Here is a 24,322-nt window from a genome sequence, read left to right as displayed (position 1 = left end):
GTGTTCAGTGCAGGGGCTGGCTGACCACGCCGCCTGCCTGGCCACAGATCATGCCACGTGCCTACCACAGGAACACCTTTTGTATCAAAAAAGCTTCCAAGGAAACTGGGGAGGGCTAGGGTGCCGGTTGCCTGGGAGTGACCTGCAGAAGGTGGGCACCACCCTCTGCAAACAGCCTCTGGGGCTACCCCTGCGCAACTGTCTTTGCATCTCGCACAGACTGAAAAGCCACGGCCCCTCTTGCCATAAGCTGAATACAATGTTGAAAACAAGGAGTGCAAAAAAGGGATCAATACAAAAAAGTAAACATATCAGTTTTAATTGTCAAGATTATTCCAGGGCGAGAGTTCATTTCCCATCACTTCTCTCCAGCTCGTGTGCCTCCACGGCCCAGCCAAGACCATCATTCCAGTTTATTCTCGAGTCTGCTGTCTTCCGACCTCCCCGATGAGGCCAGCGAGAGGGGTGCGGCCCTGCTGGATCTGCAGCAGCACATCATCGTCAAGTCCAACAAACCAGTCGATCGTGGTCGGTCAGCGCCGAACGCACCCAACTTGCTCCGAGCCCCGAGGTGCAGACAGACGTGTGTTCTGAACGATGCGCAGACCTCTTCACTCCAGTGTCAGCGTCCTCCAGCCTGCAGCCAGGGTAGACCTGAGGTCATAAGGCCACGCGGATGCAGTGGTGCTTCAGTCTGCAAGGCAGGACCCCTTTGTTCAGCTGGTAAAAGTCAACAAGCTGGATCAGGTCAGAGAATTTGGTGTTCCCGTCGTCAAGGCTGAAGAAGGTCTGCCCGTCATCCTCGCACTAGAGAGACACAAGAAGACCTGCCAAGTCAGAGGCCACAGCTCTGGGACAAAACAGGCCCCAGAGTCAGGATCAGTGCTGTCCACCCGTAGTGAGGCTCTAAGGGACACACGTGGAGCTGGTGAGGTGAGCTAGAAAACGTCAGGGCGGGAGGTGAGGGGGCGAGGGGTTTGTGCTGGGTGCTGCCAGGTCCCTCAGCTGCCGGGCAGAGAAGGTCCCCTGCTCCTGAGCTGGTCATGGGCAAGAACCCCAAGCTCCTCCTGGCTCACGTGCTCATGAGGGTGAGGTTGACCAGTTAACCTGTGAGTGTCCATGCACTCAGCACACCCCACAGAGGAGGGTGAGGTTGACCAGTTAACCTGTGAGTGTCCGAGCACTCAGCACGCCCCACGGAGGAGGGTGAGGTTGACCAGTTAACCTGTGAGTGTCCATGCACTCGGCACACCCCACGGAGGAGGGTGAGGTTGACCAGTTAACCTGTGAGTGTCCATGCACTCAGCACAGCCCACGGAGGAGGGTGAGGTTGACCAGTTAACCTGTGAGTGTCCGAGCACTCAGCACATCCCACGGAGGAGGGTGAGGTTGACCAGTTAACCTGTGAGTGTCCGAGCACTCAGCACACCCCATGGAGGAGGGTGAGGTTGACCAGTTAACCTGTGAGTGTCCATGCACTCGGCACACCCCACGGAGGAGGGTGAGGTTGACCAGTTAACCTGTGAGTGTCCGTGCACTCAGCACAGCCCACGGAGGAGGGTGAGGTTGACCAGTTAACCTGTGAGTGTCCATGCACTCAGCACACCCCATGGAGGAGGGTGAGGTTGACCAGTTAACCTGTGAGTGTCCGAGCACTCAGCACAGCCCACGGAGGAGGGTGAGGTTGACCAGTTAACCTGTGAGTGTCCGTGCACTCAGCACAGCCCACGGAGGAGGGTGAGGTTGACCAGTTAACCTGTAAGTGTCCGTGCACTCAGCACACCCCACGGAGGAGGGTGAGGTTGACCAGTTAACCTGTGAGTGTCCATGCACTCGGCACACCCCACGGAGGAGGGTGAGGTTGACCAGTTAACCTGTGAGTGTCCGTGCACTCAGCACAGCCCACGGAGGAGGGTGAGGTTGACCAGTTAACCTGTGAGTATCCACGCATACAGCATGCTCGTGTAAGAGTACACAGCCCTGGGCTCTCACAGTAGGACCCCAGGCAACCTCCTTCACCCCTCTGACGTTCACTTTGCTCTATTACAAAGCAAATGTTGGATTACTCTAAGGGATTAATGAGATCATGTAGGAGAAGAACCTGGCCCAGGCCATGGAATATCTGGTAGCTATTTTTCTTAAAATGGAGGACATCTACAATATCGCCCAGAAATGAATTCACATCGATTTTAACTGAAGGAATTTTGAGATCAATGACTGCAGTACACTGCGGTCGGGAAAGCTGCCCTGCACGGTTCACACAGAGGAAGTTAGCCTTAAACCTGTGTCGACGCATAAACTGAGAACCACTTCTCAATCCACAGACTCTGGAGCCCCAAGCACACCCACAGCCTGTGTTTACGCCCTGAGGTTGCATTCTCGTTGCTACACTTCTCAAGTTCCCGTCTGGCTGATAATTCTAGGATTTGGGGTTATTTGGGACAATGGTATTACATATTCTGCTGGCCAGTACTTTTTCATTTTATTTCATATTTGAGGCTAAGAGAATAACATCTGGTCAATAATATAACACAGCAGGAAAACAAAAAGGACTGTGGATGGGGCACTCTCCCGTGAACAACAGTCCCCAGGTTTGCGTATTACCATGTTTTGTGGAATCTGTGAAGCCTGGGCTGTAACCCACAGTCTGTCCCTCCCGGTGGTCCAGGACAGGCCACTGAGAGCTGGGAGGGTCTCATTTTCCTCGTTTATACAGTGAGGGCATCGGGCACAGCAGGGAGCGACTTCAACAGACAGTGCCAGGCAGGCTGCTTGCCCCCAGGTCACCAAAGCCAGCCCTGCCTGCCCTTCCCCTCCCGTTCATGCCTCCTGTGCCTGCATGACTCTCCAGACAGGCGGTGTGAAGTCCTGGGCTCAAGCACCCTTGAAAAACGCCAGGTCCCACTATGTGAAACGGATGCATTTGGTTCAAGCCTTCTCAGGCCTTCACTCTGTAAAGGACAGACTTATATCTGGCCACCCTCGTTCAGCAGCATATTTCCCAGGTCCGGGTTCCAGAGGAAACATTTCACGAGGGCTGTTATTACCTGCAGAATTGACCACTTCTCTACAACCACATCTATACGTACAGTGTACATAAGACACTTGGTATTCAATTTGTGCATCTCAGCCCCAACGGGACTACACATTCTCGGAGGTGCTGACAACTGTCTCCCACACAACACCCAAATCGTGAACTAGAATCTGAACTTGGGCACATGGAAGAGGTCAGTTACATTTGGCAAATCGAACCATCATTCTTAAAGAGAGTGGTGTTGACAAATACATCATATTCAATAATGAGGAGAATCTGTTTTCTGATCCAAGGACCCAGTGGAAGGATTAACACTTCTCTTTGGGGGCCACGGGTCAGTTTTCTACAGGCTTCCTGAGTCCCCCTGGTCCACACCAGCACAAGTCAGACAAATCCTGAGATTAAGTGGCCAACAGCGCGCGTCTGCACAGCCACACGTGATCCTTCCCGCGCCAGGTCCTGGGCTAACAGCTCTGCTCTGTGTCTGCCCATCACCTGACCTTGCTCTTCCCATCGGGTGCTGTCTCGGGGGCACCTGTGAGCTACACAGGCGTGTCGGGGCCACAGTACAACGCCACCACTTTCAGTGTCCTTCTAGGGAAACACCATTCCCAAGCTCAAAGAACCAACCTCTCAAGAAACTCCTGAAAGGATCTCACCGGTGAGCTTGAAACAGTCTGATGTTTACTGTTTCATAGTCTGCTTAGTTGAGACCTTGAAAATTGCACTAAGAACAAAACCGGCACACAGAAGAATAAGAATTAGTGTGAAAAACATCAATACTTACAGGTAAGATCTGGAAATTTTTAATTTTCTGATGATGACACAATGTGAGGACAAATGCCTTTGGATTACTCTGGCTGTCACGGAGGAGAAAAAGCCTGGGAATGGAAAGAGTCAATTGACTGTTAATTCAGAAAAGTCCAGACTGAATATATATATGAATCTGTATGTATATATGATGCTTCAGGAGGTTCGGGGAGCTGAGTGAGCTGTAGAGCTAGACCACCCTCCTCATCCAGACTGTGCTTTCTGTCACTCTCCACTGAAAGGAACCAGGGCTCCCTGGGGACATCGCACCTCTAGGGCTGAGGCAGGGAAGGTACAAGGTGAAGCTGGTATACTTTGTGCCAGAAAATCAGGAAGCTGGCCCCAGAGGCAATGTGGCCCAATCGGGGCGCCCAAGTACCTTAACAGAACGGATGGATTATAACCCACAGACCAAAACAAGAGTCCATGAGTCCGCACTGGCGTGATAAATGAATCACAGGGGAGGAACAAAAGCTCTTCCTAAGAGCAGAAAGCCAGCTAAATAAACAGAGGAGGATGATGAATTAGAAAACCACTATTTGGCCACTTGATTAAGGAGATCTTTAATAGATGCTGAAACCAGCATCTAAGTTTGATGAGAAACAGAATATTTTCCTAGTCTCAGCATCTACCACCTAACGTTTATGACAGAGGGACACACAGTAACCTTCCAATAGAGAAACCTGGCGGATACCACCTTCAGGTATTCGAGTTACCACCACCAGGAATGAGACAATCCACCCCAGCACCTCCTGACGGGATGCAGTAAAGGTGACCCAGCGTCACCTCCAGGGAGTGAGCAGACGGCCAAACCCGGCACGTTCTGTCCTCACTGGCTCCTCCAAGTGTCAAGACACAAAGGAAGACAGGACACGTGCTGGTCCAGGGCGGTGCTGAGGCCAAGAAGTTCTTTTCCTTGGTGATGAAGGACGCAGCAAGGACCCCTGGTAAAATCTAAGTGGATGTCAGGTGACCGAACCGCATTCACATTAATTTCCTACGTTTTATAATGATACTGTGGCTGCCTAAGAGAAGTCCTTGTTTTTAGAAATTTTATATTGAAATAATTACAACTGACTCCTAAACGGTTCTGATAAAAAAATGAGAGAGAGAACACGACAAAGCAAAGGTGCTACAAGGTTCACGACTCAGGTGCCTAGGTGACACGTATACAGGAGAATCCATTATATGATTCTTGCAAATGTTCTACATTTTGAAATTACATCAGAAAGTCTACAAATAATAAGTGATGGCCAGGCTGTGGAGAGAAGGGAAGCCTCCTGCACCGTTGGTGGGAATGTAAATTGGTGCAGCCACTGTGCAGAACAGGATGGAGGTTCCTTAAATACTAAAAATAGAGCTACCCTGTGCTCTAGCAATTCTACTCCTGGACACATATAAATGGAAAAAATGAAAACACTGATTTGAAAAGATACATGCACCCCAACGTTCACTGCAGCAGTATTTACAACAGCCAAGATATGGAAGCAGCCCAAGTACCCACCCACAGATGACTGGATTAAGAAGCTGTGGCACATATACACATATATACAATGCAGTGTTACTCGGCCATAATAAAGGATGAAATGCTGCCATTTGCAGAAACGTGGATGGACTACAGAGTATTATGCTCAGTGAAATACATCAGACAGAGAAAGACAAGTGCTGTATGGTATCACTTGTATGTGGAATCTAAAAACTAATCCAGATGAATATATATGCAAAGCAGAAACAGACTCAGAGAACAAACTCGTGGTTACCAAAAGGGGAGGGGGAAGGAGGAGGGACAAATTAGGGGTATGGGATTAGCAGATACAAACTACTATGTATAAAATAGATAAGTGACAGGGATGCACTGTGGAACACAGGGAATTATACCCATTATCTTGTAATAGCCTACAATGGAGTACAATCTGCAAAAAGACTGAATTGCTATGCTGGACAGCTGAACCCGACACAATATTGTAAATCAATTATACTCTAACTAAAAAATTACTTTAAAACTTAGAATAGCACCAAGAAGCATCAGTCATTGCTTTTACAATGATTCCAGAACAAATCTGGAATCAGATGGGAAGACCAAGTTATTCTTTAGAAAGGAAGAGGCCCTGATCCCAGAGACAAAGTAGAAATGGCCTGAGAGGAAACATACTTTAAAGGTATTAGACACCAAATGGTGGTAAACAGCTAAACCGTCAGTTTCTAGATTGTAATGTCAGAGGGAAGGCAGTTACATAAGCCTGGGAAATCCCATGTTATAAAAGGTAAAAACGGTTTATTTCACTACAGGACGGCTTGGAGGCTTTAGAATGTAGATATTCATCCTGACACCCTTAGGGCCCCAGCATGAGTTTTCCTATCTTACCTGACTCTTTACAGCATCTTTTATTACATACCAGCTCCTCTTTGATAGCATTTTGCAGGACACACCTTGGAGGTGTGAACCGGGATGCAACTGCACCGTTGGGCCAGGCGGGCGGGAGACATGGGGCCTCGGAGCTGGAGCCGGGCCCCTGTGTGATCCGCTCGGCGTCGGCGGAGCCCGAGGGCAGGAAGACGAGAGGGCCAGCTCCTCTCCTGGGCAGGGCTGCGCGTCTGCGCCTCCCAGTCTGCGCCGTTTTCTCCGAGTGTTTCACTAGCAGAAACCTGGGGATGGGCAGGGCTCAATCTTCCCGGAGGAGAAGCTGGGGCTGTGCTTCCTCACCTGAGCCCTCAATGAATCCCCTGATGCTTCCTTCTGAGCCCCAAGGAGGACGCTGCCCACCTGCCTTCCAGTTTGGGGTGTGACCCGGGAGATCCTGAGGCTGCCCCGCCGGCTTGGGTTTACAGGTCCTGCCTAATGGTCGTCCACACGGAGGAAAGGGGGTAGGGCCTAGGAGTCAGCGAGATTCCTGGATCTGACACTCAGGAGCTTCAGATCACAGGCTGCTGCCCTGCTGGCCTCTCCTGCAGGACCATCTACACGCTCAGGGCTGTTGTGTAGTCAGTGTGGACACTGGAGACATTGGTGATCGCCACCGGCAAACCACAGGCGCAGGGATTTCGGGGCAGGCCGGGGGATGGCTACTGCAGAGACCAGGCTGGGGGCTAACATGCCACGGATGCCTCTGCTTAGGTCATCAGAATGGAGCATGGAATGAAAGTGCTGAGGAATGTGAGGACTGGAGCCAAGGCTCACGTGTCCATTCATGAAAGCACAAAGGGGCCGGGGGAGATCAGAGCGATAGCGCAGCTCAGGTGTGTGGCAGTCCTGGCACTGCACACACTGCCTCGCTCAGGACTCACAGTGGCCCTGTCACTGTCCCCATTTTACAGTGAGGGCAGCAGGGCCCAGAGAAGTCAGGCAACTTCTCCAAGGTCACACAGCAGCAGAAACCAGGGAGGAGCGCCGGCACAGCAGTAGCAAGCGTGCAGGTGGTTCCTCCGTGGCCGGTGAGCACCCTACGCTTTTCTGAGCTGGCTGCGTTAGCCCTGGGACGGCACCCCGCTCTGCCCCAGGGGAGGGAGAGCTGCAAAGAACTCAAGTCTTGACAAAGACGTTGCCTTCCACCCAGCGGAGGGGCCTGGGGCACGGACAGAGGGACCAGCTCATGACAGACAGGCACAGGGGACAAGAAGGGGGTGGCGGGGCTTGACCCTGAGTGTGAATGAGGCAGGGGCGGGACGGGGGGCACAGAGCCTTAAACGCCACAGGTCCCAACAGGAGCCCTGGGGGAAGATCCGCAGGGGGGCCCACAGCGCGGGACTGGCCCCTTGAAGAGCTCCTTCCGTCCCAGGCTCTGGGATGGGCTGTCAGCGGAAAGAGGGGAAGGGAGGGGGCAGCCAGCGAGTGCCGGCCCCGCGGCAGGCCCTGCAGGCCTGGGGGCGTGAGCGCAACACGCACACACGTACACGTGTGCACAGACCCGTGCTTGCACGCGCGCACAGGTCACCTGCGGGGGGTGCCCGGACCCAGCGGACTTCAGAGCCGCCTCACGGGTTGACTGCAGGCTCTGCTGTGTCTTTCCGGCCCCCCTCACCCCAACTCCATCAGTGACTTGAGGCTGAAGGTCTAGGAAGCGGAGTTTTGTAACGGTTGTCCTGGCCTGCCTTCCAGCCCCGTTTTCTGCTTGTTGTCTGACTCTCTACGTCGGCTTCCCTCCATTACCTCTGCAGGGAGGGGTAAGGACTAGGAATTGATGATTTAATTTACCTTGTTTCCCCAGCACATTTCCGCCCTGCACAAGGGGATGAACGGACGACGTGGCATCACTGCAATGACACCTCAGGCGATGTCCCGTCACCCTGCCTTTTGGTTTGCTAGAGCGCCAGCAGCCGGATGTTGGGATTGAAAATGATAACCTTAGACGCAACTCAGACCCCAGGGAGGACAGACAGAAACAAGGCAGGCGGGGGAGGAAAGGTGGCAGAGGGATGCCCGCACTTCTCAGCAAGGCTGGACAGAGGCAACCGCACCAACTGGCGCTAGACTCCAGGAAAAGTTGAAAGACAGACACGGTTTGTCCGCCCCAGGCTCCCCTGCCCGAGGACAGCTCCTTTTAACGCAAAGTGGGCCGGCTGGGCCTGAGCTCACAACCACTGGGGAAGCTTCTTCAAAACACACTGGTCCCCCGCGTCCCCTTCCTGAGCCTGGATGTGTCAGCCCCTCAGGGATGTAGGTGCCACCGCCCTGGGCCCCAGGAGGGATGCTGTGGCCACGGCACCAAGTGACACGTCCTGTGGAACCTTCACTTCTCTGGCATTGTCAAAAGCAGCTCTTTTGCCCCTTTCCTGTTGGCCCATTTCTGTCCCCCTCTAATGTTAAAAGAACCTAATTACAGGAATGAATCACTAGGCAATTGAAACTAACTCCTGACCTATGCTCTCCTGAACACACACCGTGCCTTGTCTAACCTGCTGATTCTTTTCCTGGATAAAAAGAGGTAAGAATGAAGAATGAAGCAGTTAAAAAATGACTGGCTCTCTATCCTCAACAGCCCCCTTAGCAATACTGCAGGCAGATCACTTGGCAAGATAACATCTGAAGAATCAGTCAGTCTGCATGCAATGGAGAAGGATGCAGAACCCAACCTCCTGCCTCGATGACTCACTGGGATTCTTCCTCTCCACCTGTCACCGTTTTTCCCTTTAAAAACTGTCATGGCTGAGCAGAATCTTCAGAGTTGGTCTTAGGACATGAGTCCACCTTCTCCCCAGATTGCTGGCTTTTCTTCTGATTAAAGCACCTTTCCTTTCTACTCACACTTGCCTCTTGAATTACTGGCTTATGACTTACGTCACCTGGTAAGCAAACCCACTTGGCTTCCTTGGAACGAATCTCACAGGTGATACGGTAAATGGGACACCGCGAGAACATCTGAGGGCTCACTTCAGATAGGATTTAGGGCTGTAATGGGTAAGCATCTTGTCCTTGAAGCCCTGGAGACACACACAAACCTACAGGCAAAGAACATCACTAAGAGAGGAATTTCGGAGGGTAGGCTTTTCTCTCTTAGGCAGAAAGTTCAGAGGAGAAGCATCTTGTTTGTAGTCAGGGGGGGTCATCTCTAAGGCTCTAAAAGGGACTGTTCTATGATCAAGTGACATTTCAAATAAGTCGTTTGGAACAACTGTACAGCCACATGGGAAAAAAAATCAGACCCGTCCTTAAACAGTGCACCGGGATAAATAAATTCTGAACTGTACCTGGGATCTAAACGCACAAAAATGGACAAGCAAAAAAGGAGGAAGTAATCATGAAAAAAAAGGAAGGAAGGAAGGGAGCAGAGAAACAATACAAGCTCTAGAGGATAACATGAGCAAACTCCTTTGTGACTGAGTTATATGACTATGACTCAAAAATCCAGAAAGATACAGGCTAAAGGACAGAAAAGATAAACTTGACCATACTTAGAAAAATTGTATAACCAAAACCCAAACCCCCATCAGCTAAGTCAAAAAGACAAATGACAACCTGGGAAAAAAATGTTTGCAAAAAATGGATGTAGGGGCTTCCCTGGTGGCGCAGTAGTTAAGAATCCGCCTGCCAATGCAGGGGACACGGGTTCGATCCCTGGTCTGGGAAGATCCCACATGCCGCAGAGCAACTAAGCCCATGCGCCACAACTACTGAGCCTGCGTGCTAGAGCCCGCAAGCCACAACTACACCGCAATGAAGAGCAGCCCCCGCTCGCTGCAACTAGAGGAAGCCTGCGTGTAGCAACGAAGACCCAAAGCAGACAAAATTTAAAATAAACAAAATTAATTAAAAAGAACAGTATATACAAGAAAAGTGGATGTAGAAAACTGGGCAGGTATGTACCAACAGTTCAGCAACACAAAAAGGATTGGAAATGAAACTGGCCCTTAATCATATGCTAGAGACCCAGCCTCCGTTCAACACTCCCACTTCTTCGAACTCACCGGCAAAGAGACACTAGCAAAAACATGAAGATGGGGCACAGTGTGTCATAACAGAAGCCTGGAAACAATGAAGCTCTATCGTGTGAAAGAGAACCCAGCAGGGGACAAGGAAGGGGGCAGCCCTCCTGGCCATCCCACCCCAGCACCCTCAGGCTGCAGCTACGCTCAGGGTTGGACCTCTGTGGCCAGTACATGCCCTCGTTAAGATGAGGCAGACTACAGAAACAAATGGGTTTTGCTTATATTTTTAAAAGGAAACAACAGAAGGATAAACAAACAAACACTGATGAAAATGTTTACCCATTGTGGAGTTGGGGGCAGAGGAGAGTCACCAGGCAAAGTACCTGGTTTTATACCTTTTGACTTTGGAACCAAGGCAATGTTTTACATAGTTTTAAAAGCAGCATTAAACTGAAGAGGAAATAAATCAGATCCACTTAACAAAAATCAGAAACAGAGGAATGAACCTGAAGACGTGGCAGTTTGGTGGTGGAACCACGGAGAAGAATTACCCTAAGGTTGGTACTTTAACATGACCTGCCTGGACTATTCCTTAAGGATCAAAAGGGCTGCAAAGAAGTGTGAATTCTGTAGTACTGAAGTAATATTATCAATATTTTCATGATGCGATATGGGGTACAGCAGACAAGTACAGAGTGAGGTAAAACAAGTAAGCGACTGTCATTAGTAAGATTTTTCAGAGGAAGAGAAGAGAGAGACAATAAAATCAAAGGCGTACACACCCTGTAATTTTCCATTTGAATTGGCAGTATCAATGTGAACCTGTAATCTGTTTTTCAGTTTAAAAAGCCTATGTCCTAGTTCTGTCCATGGAAAAGACCTACCGATTTGGTTTCCAGACGCCATTTTCCGCGACAAAGGATTAGGGCCCTTAAGAGAATGTGTCACACCAGAAAGCAAACGCTATTAGTGTTGGGTCAAAAGAACTCAGGAACCAACTTGAAAGAGGCCTGCCCCGTGGGACAAAAAGAGGGCATAGGGAACATGAAGAACTTTAAGCTTGGATTGAAACAAATTAAACACATAGTATCTAAGTTCATCATGAGAGTTAAAAACCAAAACGGAACACCTCGTTTGTAGGCACCGGAAGATGGCAGAACACCAAACCGGGATCCTGAAAACTGACAAAGAGAAAAACCAAGCACTCAGCTACCTTTCCCAGAAAAACAAATCTGTGACAAGGAAAAGGATTTTAGCTAAGGAATGATGAAGGAATAATAGAATTAGAAAACAATGACTCTGGGACCTCTAATGAAACAATAAACCTGGGCGGGTTCAGTGGCTCAGACCCTTCGGTGTAGGGGGCTGGGAGCTGGACTGGGGGCCCGGCTGACAACGCAAGACCCCCGCCCAGCCCGGGATGAGGAAGTGGGCAGTACAGACATGCAGCCCTGAAGCTCTGCAGAAGGCTTCTCGGAAGAAGGCTCTGAGTCTAACCAAGCCTCTGCCCACACTTTACAGGAAACGAGGGAGACAGAGGAACACAGTCAAAGAAACCACAGGTACACAATTAGCAAATGACCTACTTCTTCCACAAAGGAAAGACATAAAAAAAAAAAAAAAGGAAAGAAAATGGAGTGGTGGGGAGACTACTATTATATTAAGGGAGACAGAGACACTTCAACCAGACGCCACGGGGAGATCCTGCTTTAGACCAACTACATTTAAAGGACTTCCGTGTGTGTGAACGTGATGGGACTTCTGAGGACACTAAGCAACTCTTGTTTATTTTAGATGCAACGACAATAGTGCGGTTGTCTCAGAAGAAAAGGGTCCTTATTTTTCAGACACTCACTGAAATACAGTTACTGGTAAAAATTCCGAACGTCGGGGGTTTCCTTTAAAACAGCTCAGAAGAAGGAAAAGTAGAGGAAGAAAAGTGGGAAAAGTTAGAAGGAAGGAGAGGAAGGCAAAGAGGAGAAGAGGAGAAAAAAATAATAAAAATGTAGGAAGGGGAAGAGACCAGCTCAGGTGAGCAAATTCTGAAGCTGGGCAAGAGGTAGACAGGGTTCCTCACCCTCTCCTCCCTCATGTGAAGTTTTAGAGTTCCATGATAAAACTTTTTAAAGATGAAGGATGTGAAGAACAAAAGGACTGCTGTGAGCTGAGCAGCTCCCGAGAGCCTGTCTTTTGAGTAGACCCAGGGAGAGGCAGCCACGACAAGGATGGACCAGGGCATCCAACTAACTCGTCTGGGCCTCTTTATGTGGGGGTGGGGGGTGGGGGTGGAGGCACGACTCGGGCTGAGCTCGGGAGGGACCATGCCGCGGTCACGGCCACTCACATGTCTGCAGCCACACCCGGGGCAGCTTCCTCTCATTCACAGTGATGCTGAGCCTGGCTGCCGGGTTTGCCTTGACCATGGGGGTGTCACCTTGAGAAGTGCTTGTGCACTGGGGTTGACCTCTTACCCTTGGGATCCCCGTGATGGCCACGATGGACCCAAGCTAACCTGCCAGAGGCCTGTGCCCAGGCACCTCGGCACCCAGCCACGGCCGGCACTGGCCACCAGGCACGTGAGTCCTGCTGGCCCCGGTGGGAAGAGCCACCCAAGCAGCCCTAACTGTGAGGAATGATACAGCTTTGCTGCTCTGCGTACTAAGATCTGGGGTGGCTGGGGCAAAGGCCAATGATATAAGGCATAAAGCAAAAGGTGTGGGCAAGAAGATACGGTTTTCCACTGGCCCACTGCCTTACTGATCCAAAAGAAGCAACGTGCGTTCTTCATCTGTTCGAATTCCATCACGGAGGTAGAGAATGATTTTAGCATGTGGACAGAAATGGACTGCAATCCCTCTCTCCACTCCGTAGCTGTGCAAACCCTGCAGCATCCTCGTTTCCCTGAGCACACTGCTCCTCCTTAGAACGAGGCTGCAACCGCTGCCCAGCCCCGCACCCCACTTCAGGATGCTCTGAGGAGCTGAGCCCAGCAGACCCTCAGCAGACGCCCACCCTGTCCGTCGTGTCCCTTACCCATCCACGAGCCCCTGCTGCTTAATGATCCGGTGTGACTCCTCCCTGGAGATCCTGCCGTGAAACCAGTGCTGTGTCCTGTGAATCACTGCGGGAAACAGAGAAAGGTGGGTAGCCTGGGGCCCACGCACAGCGGCTGCCCTGCGAGCTCACTCAGGTCCACACGGGGCCCGGATTTCCGTGGCCGCAGCTTTCGTGCTGCGCTCTGGGCCTGGACAACGTTGGGAAGCTCGGGGAGGGTTGGGAGCTCTTTTATTTTATTTATGTACAAAAATATCAGGCTAAGATGCCAGCGTTTACCTGTACTTAGGGTGGAAGGGTGGAGGGGGCTCTGGCTCCCGAGGACGTTCATCCGCGTGCTTCGCTTCTGCAAAAGAAATCCCGCGTTAGCGCTAAGACAGCAGAGTGACACAAACAGCACGCCACCCAGGACACAGCTGGGGCGGGGAGCTGGCCAGGTGACAGGGCCCTCGACCACGGAATGACAGACACCTCAGTCCCATGTGACCACAAGGACAGACAGCTTACAGGCGGCAGTTGTTAAAAACAAAACCAGAAGCATCCCCATCCTAGTATATTTCTAAGGATTCCAGTATGGAAGCAGAGACGTGTTTGTCACACACAAGACATGGAGTGAAGTTCCCAATACATCTTAGGAGAAAAGCACGAGATTTTCCAGGGAACTCAGGCAGGTCTGAACGCTGGTCGTGGCTTTGGGTGCATTCTCCTTTTCTGCGCACTCTGAGGCTGAAGGGGGGGAGGCTTTCGGAGCCAGAGCTGTGGGCTTGTGTTTTGTACACTGTCTTTAAAGCTCAGAAAAGCTTGCAAGTTGGGAGATATTCATCCATCTGGAGATTAGGAACTTGGGCCTCAGAGTAAAAAGACTGTCCTAGGCTGTGAAGCTAGTTAGAGGTCGAGCCACACTCGGAATACCTGGCCTCACGCTCTGTCCGCCCGGAAGACTCCAGCAGGAACGGGGCTGCGAGCCGGGGGAACCCAGGGCTCTGCTCCTTGCCCCTCCCCCCACGGGAGCCCAGGGACGAGGGTGGTGGGGTGGCAGGGTGCTGGGCACGTGGAGGAGCCCAGGAGGGCCAAGGCTTCCTGCAGCTGAGAACTCACAGCCACCCACCCTCCCAGCCTCTCACCCCCTGATGCCAGCACACAGCCCTTCTTCGGGGGGCAGACCAGGCGTGGAGTGGCCACCGCGAGGGAGCCCGTCCTGGCGGGACAGGGCCATGGCCTTACCCTCCAGGCGTGGCCTTCTTCCAGGGCTGCACTCTGAGCCTCAGCTGGGTTCTCGATCACTCTTCCTGTTTGTCCAGAAAAATCCATGGCCACAAGGGAGTTCTCAGAGACACTGCGCTGGAAACGAGAGGCCGTGAGTTCTTAAGATGCAGGGAAGCAGCCAGGGAGCAGGTGGGAACCCTGGCACAGAACAGCTGTGCCTGGGGAGGGGCAGGAGAGGACGGGCAAGTCCCTCCACCACCCCAACTCTCTAAGGATCAGATGGAACGTTCAGTGCCGCAAGCACCCCTGGACTAAAAATGGCTTGGGTTTTTCTCAAGAAGAACAAAGAAACGTTCCAGTCCTCTCGAGGTACTCGAAGGCCACTGGTGAGGCTGCTGGTACCCACAGGATTGGGACTGTGTGGCGTTTCACGGGGTCCCGAACGTGCACTAAAACTCATCAAAGAAATGGAAACGTCAAGTGCAAGCCAGCCCTCACCACAGCTGAGTCGGGTAAGTTAGTTCAGGGAAACCCAGGGACTCGTTCTGTGGGATAGTTTGACATCTAGGAATGGACATCGAGGGGCTGTTAAGATCATAGTTGGAGAGGATGAAGCATTTCTGCACCTCTGGGAACTAAAGTCCATCCTGAGAACACAAGATGACTCACTACAGTCTCAATTCTCACAGAGAAAGACTTAAGTGTCATGGTCAACAGCACCGCGGGTCCCACAGCTGAAATGGACAAAAGCGAAGGCGGGAAGGCGGCTCCTCAGCGGAGCTGAGAGTTGCTGTCGACATTTCTGAGCACGTGACTAGAGAGCCCTTAAATGGAGCCATCTACTGAGGCCACCCTGCGGGGAGACGCGGGGACAGGGTGAGGGTGGCAGAGGAATCTGCTCCCGGCAGGCACGCTGTTGGGACGACCAGGTCCACCTTCTGGGAAACGCAAGGTGGAGAGATATTCTGGCTTCTCTGAAACGCACAAGCTTGTTCTGCAGCTTCTCTGGTCAGCCTCGTCGGAAACGAGATGTCCACAGCACACACTGACGCGGCAGCTGAGAAGGAACTTGGTTTTGGGGCCGGCAGCTTTACTTACCACTGGAGTTGAGAAGGGGGACAGCATGGCCTTCCTCTGCTGAGGGATTCTGTAGTTCTGGTAAAGGAGCATTCCATACTGAAGGGGAAAGGAAGGCCAGAGTCAGCCACTGGGTACGGGGGGCCTCGGGAGCCCCCAAAGCCCCAGATGTGGCAAACCCACGGCCGTGGGGGGCAACAGTCATACAGAACAATGAGCAATCCCTGCCAACAGGCTGGTGAACTCAAGCACAAACACCCAACAGAGCACTGTCTCTGGGGCCTGCCACCGCCAACCCTCCATAGACAGTTACCGCCGACCGTCCTGGGATCCTGGGTGGGCAGGAAGTAAGCAGGGCAGTAACAGTGTAATAATGATGAGAGAAGAACAACAACCTTACTGAATGCTGCTACAGGCAAAGCTCTCTTCTAAGTGCTTTATGCTGCTCTTTTATTTAATCTTCCCCATTTTACGAAATATGTACTCTATCCCCATTTTACAAATAATAGAACACAAAGAAGTGAAGCAAGTTGCTCAAGGTCATGGTAAAGTAGGGATTCAGGATCTGAATGTACGAGCCTGTTCCCAAACCAGCGCTCTTCCTACCCACCAGGCTCCCTGCCCAAGCAGCTCGGTGGCTCCTGCTTTATTTCCCCAGGAAATAAGCACTACGGGCCCTGCAAAGTCTCGTACACTCCCAACAACCCAACCTACACTCCCCAATTACCCACTCAAACCACACAGAAAAGAAACAAGGTCAGGAAGAGAAAACTCAGGTATCAAGTGGGCTGCATCTTCCTCCTCACTGTCCTTTATGGATGTAAGCTCATTTCCAGCTTGAGGCCCTGCGGTACTCGTTTCTAAAGTTAACATATTTGGGACATGATGAAAAGGTCTAACACAGGTACAACTGCACTCCCATGAGAGGGGAAGAGAGAGAACGGCTTAGAAGAAATGTTTGAGATAAGGGCCAAGAATTTTCCAAAACTAAAAAAACCCCACCAAGCTACAGAATCTAGGAGTGGGATAAAAACGAAACAAAAACGAACAAACAAACAAAACCACCCAGGAACATCATGGAAAACAGAGACAAAGAGAAAACGTTGAAAGCAACTGGAGGAAGACACACTTTACTTTCACAGAAGCTATGAGAGGAGGAACAGCTAACTTTTTAACTTGAATGATGGGAGTTAGAAGATAATGGGATGGGTGAAAGGCAGGAGAAAATAACCTCTAACCAAGGATTTGACCATCAGTGAAAAGTTCCTTCAATAATGAAAATAAGATAAAAATATACCAAACAAAAACGGAGAGATTTTTGTTGCCAACAGGCCCATACTCAAACAGCTGCTGAGTGGAATTCTGGTCCCGGAGACAAGAACATAGACTCAGTGAACAACAAACTGCAGGGGAGACCTTCAAGATGGCGGAGCAGTGAAATGTGGAGATCGCCTTCCTCCCCACAAATACATCAGAAATACATCTACACGTGGAACAACTCCTACAGAACACATACTGAACGCTGGCAGAAGAACTCAGACTTCCCAAAAGGCAAGAAAGTCCCCATGTATCTGGGGAGGGCAAAAGAAAAAAAAAGCACAGAGACAAAAGTATAGGGATGGGACCTGCACCAGTGGGAGGGAGCTGTGAAGGAGGAAAGGTTTCCACACACTAGGAAGCCCCTTCACTGGCGGAGACGGAGGGTGGCGGGGGGAATCTTTGGAGCCACGGAGGAGAGCGCAGCAACAGGGGTGCGGAGGGCAAAACGGAGAGATTCCCGCACAGAGGATCGGTGCCAACCAGCACTCACCTGCCCGAGGCTTGTCTGCTCACCCGCCGGGGCGGGCGGGGCTGCGAGCTGAGGCTCGGGCTTAGGACAGAGCGCAGGGAGAGGACTGGGGTTGGCGGCGTGAGCACAGCCTGCAGGGGGTTAGTGAACAACAGCTAGCCGGGAGGGAGTCTGGGAAAAAGTCTGGAACTGCCGAAGAGTCAAGAGACCACTTTTTCAGGGTGCGTGAGGAGAGGGGATTCAGAGCACCGCCTAAACGAGCTCCAGAGACGGGCGCGAGCCACAGCTATCAGCATGACAACGGAGATGGGCATTAAACGCTAAGGCTGCTGCTGCAGCCACGAAGAAGCCTGTGTGCGAGCACAGGTCACTATCCACACCTCCCCTCCTGGGAGACTGTGCAGCCCACCACTGCCAGGGTCCCATGATCGGGGACAACTTCCCCAGGAGAACACACAGTGTGCCTCAGGCTGCCGCAGGCTCGCCCTGCATTCCATACACTCTCTCCCACGCCCCCCCCCCCCCCCCAGTTGAGTGAGCCAGAGCTCTCCAATCAGCTGCTACTTTAACCCGGTCCTGTTTGAGCAAAGAACAGATGCCCTCAGGCGACCTACAGGCAGAGGCGGGACCAAATCCAAAGCTGAACCCCAGGAGCTGTGTGAACAAAGAAGAGAAAGGGAAATCTCTCCCTGCAGCCTCAGGAACAGCAGATTAAATCTCCACAATCAACTTGATGTACCTGCATCTGTGGAATACTCGAATAGACAACGAATTATCCCAAAATTGAGATGGTGGACTTTGGGAACAACGATATATATATATATATATTTTTTTTCCTTTTTCTCTTTTTATGAGTGTGTATGTGTATGCTTTGTGTGATTTTGTCTATATAGATTTGCCTTTACCATTTATCCTAAGGTTCTCTCTTTTTTTTTTTTCATAGTATAGTTTTTAGTGCTTGTTATCATTGGTGGATTTGTTTTTTGGTTTGGTTGCTCTCTTCTTTCTTCCTTTCTTTTTTTAATTACTTAAAAAAACTTTTTGTTTTTAATAATTATTTTTTATTTTAATAACTATTTTATTTTATTTATTTATTTATTTATTTATTTTCTTCTCCCTTTTCTTCTGAGTTGTGTGGCTGACAGGGTCTTGGTGCTCTGGTCGGGTATCAGGCCTCAGCCTCTGAGGTGGGAGAGCTGAGTTCAGGATATTGGTCCACCAGAGACCTCCTGGCTCCACGTAATATCAAACAGTGAAAGCTCTCCCAGAGATCTCCATCTCAGGGCTACGACCCAGATCCACTCAACAACCAGCAAGCTACAGTGCTGGACACCCTATGCCAAACAACTAGCAAGACAGGAGCACAACCCCATCCATTAGCAGAGAGGCTGCCTAAAATCATAATAACTCCACAGACACCCCAAAACACACCACCAGACGTGGACCTGCCCACCAGAAAGACAAGATCCAGCCTCATCCACCAGAACACAGGCACTGGTCCCTTCCACCAGGAAGCCTACACAACCCACTGAATCAATCTCACCCATTGGGGGCATACACTAAAAACAACAAGAACTACGAACCTGCAGCCTGCGAAAAGGAGACACTAAACACAGTAAGTTAAGCAAAATGAGAAGACAGAGAAACGCACAGCAGATGAAGGAGCAAGGTAAAAACCCACCAGACGAAACAAATGAAGAGGAAATAGGCAGTCTACCTGAAAAAGAATTCAGAGTAATGATAGAAAAGATGATCCAAAATCTTGGAAATAGAATGGAGAAAACACAAGAAACGTTTAATAAGCACCTAGAAGAGCTAAAGAGCAAACAAACAATGATGAACAACACAATAAATGAAATTAAAAATTCTCTAGAAAGAATCAATAGCAGAATTACTGAGGCAGAAGGACAGATAAGTGACCTGGAAGATAAAATAGTGGAAATAACTACTGCAGAGCAGAATAAAGAAAAAAGAATGAAAAGAATTGAGGACAGTCTCAGAGACCTCTGGGGCAACATTAAATGCACCAACATTCGAATTATAGGCATCCCAGAAGTAGAAGAGAAAAAAAAGGGGACTGAGAAAATATTTGAAGAGATTATAGTTGAAAACTTCCCTAATACGGGAAAGGGGGCTTCCCTGGTGGTGCAGTGGCTGAGAGTCCGCCTGCCGATACAGGGGACACGGGTTCCTGGCCTGATCTGGGAAGATCCCACATGCCACGGAGCGGCTGGGCCCGTGAGCCATGGCCGCTGAGCCTGCGCGTCCGGAGCCTGTGCTCCACAACGGGAGAGGCCACAACAGTGAGAGGCCCGAGTACCGCAAAAAAAAAAAACAAAACAAAAAGGTAATATGGGAAAGGAAACAGTTAATCAAGTCTAGGAAGTACAGAGAGTCCCACACAAGATAAATCCAAGGATAAACACGCCAAGAACATATTAATCAACCTACCAAAAATTAAACAGAGAAAAAATATTAAAAGCAGCAAAGGCAAAACAACAAATAACATACAAGGGAATCTCCATAAGGTTAACAGCTGACCTTTCAGCAGAAACTCTGCAAGCCAGAAGGGAGTGGCAGGACATATTTAAAGTGATGAAGGAGAAAAACCTACAACCAAAATTACTCTACCCAGAAAGTATCTCATTCAGATTTGACAGAGAAATCAAAAGCTTTACAGACAAGCAAAAGCTAAGAGGATTCAGCACCACCAAACCAGCTTTACAGTAAATGCTATAGGCAGGAAACACAAGAGAAGGAAAACAACTATACTAACTAACCCAAAACAATTAAGAAAATGGTAATAGGAACATATGTATTGATAATTACCTTAAATGTAAATGGATTAAATGCTCCAACCAAAAGACATAGACTGGCTGAATGGATACAAAAACAAGACACCTATATATGCACACCTATGTACAAGAGACCCACTCTTGTACACCTATGTACAAGAGACCCACTTCAGACCTAGGGACACATACAGACCGAAAGTGAGGGGATGGAAAAAGATATGCCATGCAAATGGAAACCAGAAGAAAGCTGGAGTAGCAATTCCCATATCAGACAAAACAGGCTTTAAAATAAAGACTATTACAAGAGACAAAGAAGGACACTACATAATGATCAAGAGATCAAACCAAGAGGAAGATATAACAATTGTAAATATTTATGCACCCAACATAGGTGCACCTCAATACATAAGGCAAATACTAACAGCCATAAGAGGGGAAATCGACAGTAACACAATCATAGTAGGGGACTTTAACACCCCACTTTCACCAATGGACAGATGATCCAAAATGAAAATAAATAAGGAAACACAAGCTTTAAATGATACATTAAACAAGATGGAATTAATGATAATTATAGGACACTGCATCCAAAAACAGCAGAATACACTTTCTTCTCAAGTGCTCATGGAACATTCTCCAGGAGAGATCATATCTTGGGTCACAAATCAAGCTTTGGTAAATTTAAGAAAATTGAAATTGTATCAAGTATCTTTTCTGACCACAACGTTGTGACACTAGATATCAATTACAGGAAAAAATCTGTAAAAAATACAAATACATGGAGGCTACACAATATACTACTTGATAACAAAGAGATCACTGAAGAAATCAAAGAGGAAATCAAAAAAATACCTAGAAACACATGACAAAGAAAACATGATGACCCAAAACCTATGGCATGCAGCAAAGGCAGTTCTAAGAGGGAAGTTTATAGCAATACAATCCTACCCCAAGAAACAAGAAAAATCTCAAATAAACAACCTAACCTTACACCTAAAGCAATTAGAGAAAGAAGAACCCCAAAACCCCAAAGTTAGCAGAAGGAAAGAAATCATAAAAATCAGATCAGAAATAAATGAAAAAGAAATGAAGGAAACAATAGCAAAGATCAATAAAAGTAAAAGCTGGTTCTTTGAGAAGATAAACAAAACTGGTAAACAATTAGCCAGACTCATCAAGAAAAAAAGAGAGAAGACTCAAATCAATAGAAGTATAAATGAAAAGGGAGAAGTAATAACTGACACTGCAGAAGTACAGGGATCATGAGAGATTACTACAAGCAACTCTATGCCAATAAAATGGACAACCTGGAAGAAATGGACAAATTCTTAGAAAAGCACAACCTTCCGAGACTGAACCAGGAAGAAACAGAAAATATGAACAGACCAATCATAAGCACTGAAATTGAGACTGTGATTAAAAATCTTCCAACAAAAAGCCCAGGAGCAGATGGCTTCACAGGCGAATTCTATCAAACATTTAGAGAAGAGCTAACACCTACCCTTCTCAAACTCTTCCAAAATATAGCAGAGGGAGGAACACTCCCAAACTCATTCTACGAGGCCACCATCACCCTGATATCAAATCCCGACAAAGATGTCACAAAGAAAGAAAACTACAGGCAAATATCACTGATGAACATAGATGCAAAAATCCTGAACAAAATACTAGCAAACAGAATCCAACAGCCCATTAAAAGGATCATACACCATGATCAAGTAGGGTTTATTCCAGGAATGCAAGGATTCTTCAATATATGAAAATCAATCAATGTGATACACCATATTAACAAAATGAAGGGCAAAAACCATATGATCATCTCAATAGATGCAGAAAAAGCTTTCGACAAAATTCAACACCCATTTATGATAAAAACCCTCCAGAAAGTAGGCATAGAGGGAAGCTTACCTCAACATAATAAAGGCGATATATGACAAACCCACAGCCAACATTGTTCTCAATGGTGAAAAACTGAAAACATTTCCACTAAGATCAGGAACAAGACAAGGTTGCCCACTCTCACCACTATTATTCAACATAGCTTTGGAAGTTTCAGCCACAGCCATCAGAGAAGAAAAAGAAATAAAAGGAATCCAAATCAGAAAAGAAGAAGTAAAGCTGTCACTGTTTGCAGATGACATGATACCATATATAGAGAATCCTAAAGACGCTACCAGAAAACTACTAGAGCTAATCAATGAATTTGGTAAAGTAGCAGGATACAAAATTAATGCACAGAAATCTTTTGCATTCCTTTACACTAATGATGAAAAATCTGAAAGAGAAATTAAGGAAACACTCCCATTTACCACTGCAACAAAAAGAATAAAATACCTAGGAATAAACCTACCTAAGGAGACAAAAGACCTGTATGCAGAAAACTATAAGACACTGATGAAAGAAATTAAAGATGATACAAACAGATGGAGAGATATACCATGTTCTTGGATTGGAAGAATCAACATTGTGAAAATGACTATACTACCCAAAGCAATCTACAGATTCAATGCAATCCCTATCAAACTACCAATGGCACTTTTCATAGAACTAGAACAAAAAATTTCACAATTTGTATGGAAACACAAAAGACACCAAGGAGCCAAAGCAATCTTGAGAAAGAAAAAAGGAGCTGGATGAATCAGGCTCCCTGAATTCAGACTATACTACAAAGCTACAGTAATCAAGATAGTATGGTACTGGCACAAAACCAGAAACATAGATCAATGGAACAGGGTAGAACACCCAGAGGTAAACCCATGCACATATGGTCACCTTACCTTTGATAAAGGAGGCAAGAATATACAATGGAGAAAAGACAGCCTCTTCAATAAGTAGTGCTGGGAAAACTGGACAGCTACATGTAAAGGAATGAAATTAGAACACTCCCTCCTAACACCATACACAAAAATAAACTCAAAATGGATTAAAGACCTAAAGGTAAGGCCAGACACTATAAAACTCTTAGAGGAAAACATAGGCAGAACACTCTATGACATAAGTCACAGCAAGATCCTTTTGACCCACCGCCTAGAGAAATGGAAATATAAACAAATGGGACCTAGTGAAACTTAAAAGCTTTTGCACAGCAAAGCAAACCATAAACAAGATGAAAAGACAATCCTCTGAATGGGAGGAAGTATTTGCAAATGAAGCAACTGACAAAGGATTAATCTCCAAAATTTACAAGCAGCTCATGAAGCTCAACATCAAAAAAACAAACAACCCAATCCAAAAATGGGCAGAAGACCTAAATAGACATCTCTCCAAAGAAGATATACAGATTGCCAACAAACACATGAAAGAATGCTCAACATCACTAATCATTAGAGAAATGCAAATCAAAACTACAATGAGGTATCACCTCACACCAGTCAGAATGGCCATCATCAAAACGTGTACAAACAATAAAGGCTGGAGAGGGTGTGCAGAAAAGGGAACCCTCTTGCACTGCTGGTGGGAATGTAAATTGATACAGCCACTATGGAGAACAGTATGGACGTTCCTTAAAAAGCTAAAATAGAACTACCATAGGACCCAGCAATCTCACTACTGGGCATATACCCTGAGGATACCATAATTCAAAAAGAGTCATGTACCACAATGTTCACTGCAGCTCTACTGACAGTAGCCAGGACATGGAAGCAACGTAAATGTCCATCGACAGATGAATGGATAAAAAAGATGTGGCACATATATACAGTAGAATATTACTCAGCCATAAAAAGAAAAAAAATTGAGTTGTTTTTAGTGAGGTGGATGGACCTAGAGTCTCTCATACAGAGTGAAGTAAGTCAGAAAGAGAAAAAACAAATACCATATGCTAACACATACATATGGAATCTAAAAAAAAAAAAAGGTTATGAAGAACCTAGGGGCAAGATGGAATAAACACGCAGACATAGAGAATGGACTTGAGGACGTGGGGAAGGGGAAGTGTAAGCTGGGATGAAGCAAGAGAGTGGCATGGACATATGTACACTACCAAACGTAAAGTAGATAGCTAGTGGGAAGCAGCCACATAGCACAGGGAGATCAGCTCGGTGCTTTGTGACCACCTAGAGGGGTGGGATAGGGAGGGTGGGAGGGAGATGCAAGAGGGAGGGGATATGGGAACACATGTGTATGTATAGCTGATTCACTTTGTTATACAGCAGAAACAAACACACCATTGTAAAGCAATTATACTCTAATAAA

At 48.1% G+C, this 24,322-nt stretch overlaps 1 protein-coding gene across 2 annotated transcripts in view; it reads right to left on the bottom strand.

Moving 5' to 3' along the window:
* Positions 1-303: 303 nt before the first annotated feature.
* Positions 304-24,322, bottom strand: part of GRB10 (growth factor receptor bound protein 10) — a 162,340-nt gene continuing 138,321 nt past the window's right edge. For both annotated transcript variants that reach the window (XM_082661649.1, XM_082661650.1), the window contains 6 exons: positions 15,566-15,643; positions 14,486-14,602; positions 13,541-13,607; positions 13,241-13,328; positions 3,822-3,915; positions 304-807 (listed from right to left, as the gene is read on the bottom strand). In XM_082661649.1, coding sequence (XP_082517775.1) covers positions 661-807; positions 3,822-3,915; positions 13,241-13,328; positions 13,541-13,607; positions 14,486-14,602; positions 15,566-15,643 — 591 coding nt within the window. In that variant the 3' untranslated portion in view covers positions 304-660. The remainder of the gene's footprint in view (positions 808-3,821; positions 3,916-13,240; positions 13,329-13,540; positions 13,608-14,485; positions 14,603-15,565; positions 15,644-24,322) is intronic.

Source organism: Grampus griseus, assembly GCF_964374135.1.
Source record: "Grampus griseus genome assembly, chromosome: 9".
In the NCBI taxonomy this organism is placed as follows: Eukaryota; Metazoa; Chordata; class Mammalia; order Artiodactyla; family Delphinidae; genus Grampus; species Grampus griseus.
This window is presented reverse-complemented; position numbering and strand designations above follow the sequence as displayed.